The sequence below is a fragment of the Spermophilus citellus genome, assembly GCF_964194105.1.
Source record: "Spermophilus citellus genome assembly, chromosome: 4".
Classification (NCBI taxonomy): domain Eukaryota; kingdom Metazoa; phylum Chordata; class Mammalia; order Rodentia; family Sciuridae; genus Spermophilus; species Spermophilus citellus.
In genome coordinates this window covers 156,796,480-156,800,774 of record NC_138185.1, presented here as the reverse complement: position 1 = coordinate 156,800,774, position 4,295 = coordinate 156,796,480, and the positions used below count along the sequence as shown (strand labels likewise).

At 48.0% G+C, this 4,295-nt stretch overlaps 1 protein-coding gene across 1 annotated transcript; it reads left to right on the top strand.

Annotated features, from left to right (window-relative positions):
• Positions 1-593: 593 nt before the first annotated feature.
• Positions 594-2,466, top strand: TMEM30B (transmembrane protein 30B). Its single transcript, XM_081292410.1, has one exon. The coding sequence runs from the start codon at positions 1,039-1,041 to the stop codon at positions 2,098-2,100; it is 1,062 nt and encodes a 353-aa protein (XP_081148536.1). The 5' UTR covers positions 594-1,038; the 3' UTR covers positions 2,101-2,466.
• The last annotated feature ends 1,829 nt before the right edge of the window (positions 2,467-4,295 follow it).

Here is a 4,295-nt window from a genome sequence, read left to right as displayed (position 1 = left end):
AACGTCCTTGACTGTGGATAGTGGCTAGGTCCCGTAGGACCTTGGATCAGGCCTTTCTCCAGTCAGGCAAATAATCTGAAAAGAAAAAGAAATCACATGTGGTCCTGCTCATTTTTCTCCCTGGTGGTTTTTCCACCAGCTAGAAAGATATTTAAAGGCTGTGAACCTCTCCAGTCTTTTTCAAGGGTCATTTTATTTTTAGAAAACTTTCCACCTTTCCTAGTTACACAGCCAGATTGGCATCTGGCATCATTTTCCCACAAACAAACAAACAAACAAACAAACAAAAAAAAAAACTAGAATTTGAATGCAGGCGTTGAATGTGAAACAGATTTGCCATAGCTTAATTCCCTGGGCTCTACAATTTGTGGCTGGAAACTGAGTGAAAGGGGGTCGGTAAGTTAACCTACAAAGACATAAGGATCTACAGTCACCCCTCCTCCTAAATATAAAGGGATTACAACCTGAGATCTTCCACCCTCAGGCACCACGGTGCAATCTTTCAGTGCAACTTTCTGCCCGAGGCTGATGCGCTTGTGATTTCGGGAAAACTGGCTCAGGACTTGCAGTCAACCTGAAATGCAGAAGGGAAGGTGATACCTAAGCAAGGTATGAACCACTCAGAAGTAGCCTGAGGCCGCCACTCACCTCTGGAGAGGAGAAGCAGGCGCCGGGACAAAGCTCGACGGAGAGGAAACGCGAGCCTGGGCCAGCCAGGTGGGGTGAGGGACGTCCGCCCGCTCACCTCGGAAGGGGCGGGGCGCGGTTCCCGGTTGCCCGCTGGGGCGGAGCGGGCCCGGAGCACCTGGGGTGCGGCGGAACTGAGAGGTCTGGTCCTGAAACCTGGAACTCAGTCTCACCTGTGTGAGTCTGACGGAGACGGAGGCGGGGCCAAAGCCAAAACTCACCTGAGCAGGCGGGAAACCGGATCGGGCAGTAGCCCTCGGGCTAGCCCAGCGCCGAGAGGGAGGAGCCCCGCGGCTGGCCCCACCTGAGCTACCCTTCTCTGGTCGGTTCGTCGCTCCCTGCGCCGCCGCCATGACCTGGAGCGCCACGGCCCGGGGCGCCCACCAGCCGGACAACACCGCGTTCACGCAGCAGCGCCTCCCCGCCTGGCAGCCGCTGCTGTCCGCCAGCATCACGCTACCGCTCTTCTTTTGCGCGGGCCTGGCCTTCATCGGCCTGGGCCTGGGCCTCTACTACTCTTCCAACGGCATCAAGGAGCTCGAGTACGACTACACTGGCGACCCAGGCACCGGCAACTGCTCTGTGTGCGCTGCCGAAGGCCAGGGCCGCGCGCCGCCGCCTAATTGCTCGTGCGCCTGGTACTTCTCGCTGCCCGAGCTCTTCCCGGGCCCCGTCTACCTCTACTACGAGCTGACCAACTTCTACCAGAACAACCGCCGCTATGGCGTGTCCCGCGACGACGCGCAGCTGAGCGGGCTGCCGAGCGCGTTGCACAACCCGGTCAACGAGTGCGCCCCCTACCAGTTCAGCGCGACTGGCCTGCCCATCGCGCCCTGCGGCGCCATCGCCAATAGCCTCTTCAATGACTCCTTCTCGCTGTGGCACCAGCGCCGGCCAGGCGGGCCCTACGTCGAGGTGCCACTCGATCGCGCCGCCATCGCCTGGTGGACCGACTACCATGTGAAGTTCCACAACCCGCCGCTGGTGAATGGCAGCCTGGCGCTGGCCTTTCGCGGCACCGCGCCTCCGCCCAACTGGCACCGGCCGGTGTACGAGCTCAGCCCAGACCCCAACAACACCGGCTTCATCAACCAGGACTTCGTGGTGTGGATGCGCACCGCGGCGCTGCCCACGTTCCGCAAGCTGTACGCGCGCATCCGCCAGGGCAACTACACCGCAGGGCTGCCCCGGGGCGCCTACCGTGTCAACATCACTTACAACTACCCAGTGCGCGTCTTCGGCGGCCACAAGCTCATCATCTTCAGCAATATCTCGTGGATGGGTGGCAAGAATCCTTTCCTGGGTATCGCCTATCTGGTGGTCGGCTCCCTCTGCATCCTCATGGGTTTTGTCATGCTGGTGGTCTACATTCGCTATCAGGACCAGAATGAGGAGGACGACGACGACGAGTGATGTCTCCTTTCAAAAACCCCTCCTGCTTGCCAAAAGTCTTGTGGGCTGCTTTTGGCCCAATCTCAAGCTCATCTCACCTTGCCACCTGTTGTGGATGAGCGGCGCAGAGAAAGGAATTAACCCTTTTTTCCCCAGGGGCTGCCAGATTCCTGCTGGGGTGTTTGGGCTGCAGAGTGCAAATACTCCTTCATGATTTACTAAGCTGACAGTTCAGGTTCTTAAATTCTCTAGCATTCCAGAGTGGAAAGAACCTCAGACACTCCTTGTCAACCTCTATCAGACCAAGGGATGATATCTAGCGGTATTAAATAAATCATTAAGAGCAGGCAGCCAACAACTGGCTCCTGAGTTGCATCAGTCCGGAGCTTTTGCCACTACAGTACAGGTGGTTTCTTTTTCTTTCTTTCTTTCTTTTTTTTTTTTTTTTTTTTTTTTTTTTTTTTTTTTTGGCAAGGGATCCTGGACGGCTGTAAGGTGGGATAGAGAGTGGGGCCCACTTATATCCTGCAGAGGCAAGGAGGGGTGGGGAGAACATACACGTTATAAATGTAAGTAGATTAGGAGGCTCCAACCCCAGACATTCCAACACAGTAAGACTAGGTTGATCCCCTCCCTTGACGCTGCCTTTTAACAAGCTCCTCAGAAGATTCCTCAATTCCCTCTAATATGGGGGTCATCACACTGAACTAGTTGGGCCTAAAGCGGTCACCTGAGTTCAGTTTTTCAAGAAGTAATTTGTTCCCAGGAGCAGTGACACTCAAAATGTTCAAGTTTGGTCTAGCACACTTGTAAACAGTGGAAGCTCTTGATTTGTGGAATGAATGAACAAAATTACTATCTCTAGAAAATGAGTTGGCATACATATTTACAGGGCAGGAAATGATGTCCACTCATTTACTGTTTGAGTGTAAAAACAAATTGCCATATACTGTGTAGAGACTTCTGTTTGAGTGTAAAAACAAATTGCCATATACTGTGTAGAGACTTGAAAAATGCCCGGCCAGTTTGTACAGCTCAGAGGGGATGTTTTAACCTTAGAATAGGAGAGCTGGAAGGAATATTAGAGGGAAAACAGATTCCCTAAAGTCACATCTGTGTCTCCTGACTTGCTCAGTCCTCTTTGTCATCTGAATTTCTCTTTCCATGCTTAAGGGGGAAAGGGGTGGGGTGCTAAATTTATTTTCTCAAATGAAACTTTTGTTTCTAATAATCATGTTTGGATAGAATGTTGAAGAAAAAATCTTATACGTAAACTAGAATCTTAGGATTAATTTGAACCTTTGAGATCATGCTAAAATCATTCTGTTGACTATTGATTAACTAAAATAAACCAATATGTTTAAATTTATTTTAAAAAGTAGCATATTTTTATTTAAAAATTTTATGGCAAAACAACTTAAACTGGCAAAAGTGATATATCATTAAAGGTTTTATTTGCTGAGAGCAAATAGTTATTTGGCATTTATCAGAACTCTCCAGGGCATGCTCTATTACAGCTATTCTCCAGCCAGTACTGTTCTGATTCCTTCAAGACAGTACAAGATCTTGAAGAATGTATTGTTTTTAGTAGTCAAATATTGAATTGTATTAAATAGTTTACATTGCTTTTATTATACTCTTCTAGTTCTTTGACAATTACTGATGGATGGACAGCATGCATGTATGTCATTGATATCTGCCTTGGATATTCTGTCCCATTATTTTTATATATATACAAGAAATGCTTCAGTAATTCCAATGTGTTAGCTTCCCACCTTCTGAATGTGACACACTTTGATTGTCAAATCAATTATTGTGATTTTAGGCTGTGAAAACGTGTTCTTCTAGTAATTTTTATTTATTATGAATATTTGAGCAGTTCCCTAACCCAGTCCTCCACTATGTTGGATAAGAGAATTTACAATTTTTTTCTGCCAGGTAGTTGAGAGAAAACATGTATTTTGCTTTTTAGAATAGTCTATTACTATACAGGTTTAAATTAGAGCACAAAACTTAAGATATTCTGATTAATGTTAATGAGTATAATTCCATGCCCTATTTTCTGGGTTTTTGAAAGAGAATAAAGGTTATGTTTGTCTTTCCTTTGTTATCAAGTTTGCTTATTTCTGTTGAACTATGATCTTAAAGGTACACACAGTACCAACCATTTTCCCCACTTGTTAATATTGGATTTATATTGCAGCAAGAAAATCATC

Excerpts from the sequence above, each read along its gene's own strand:
- TMEM30B (XM_081292410.1), top strand. The coding sequence starts at position 1,039 with ATGACCTGGAGCGCCACGGCCCGGGGCGCCCACCAGCCGGACAACACC.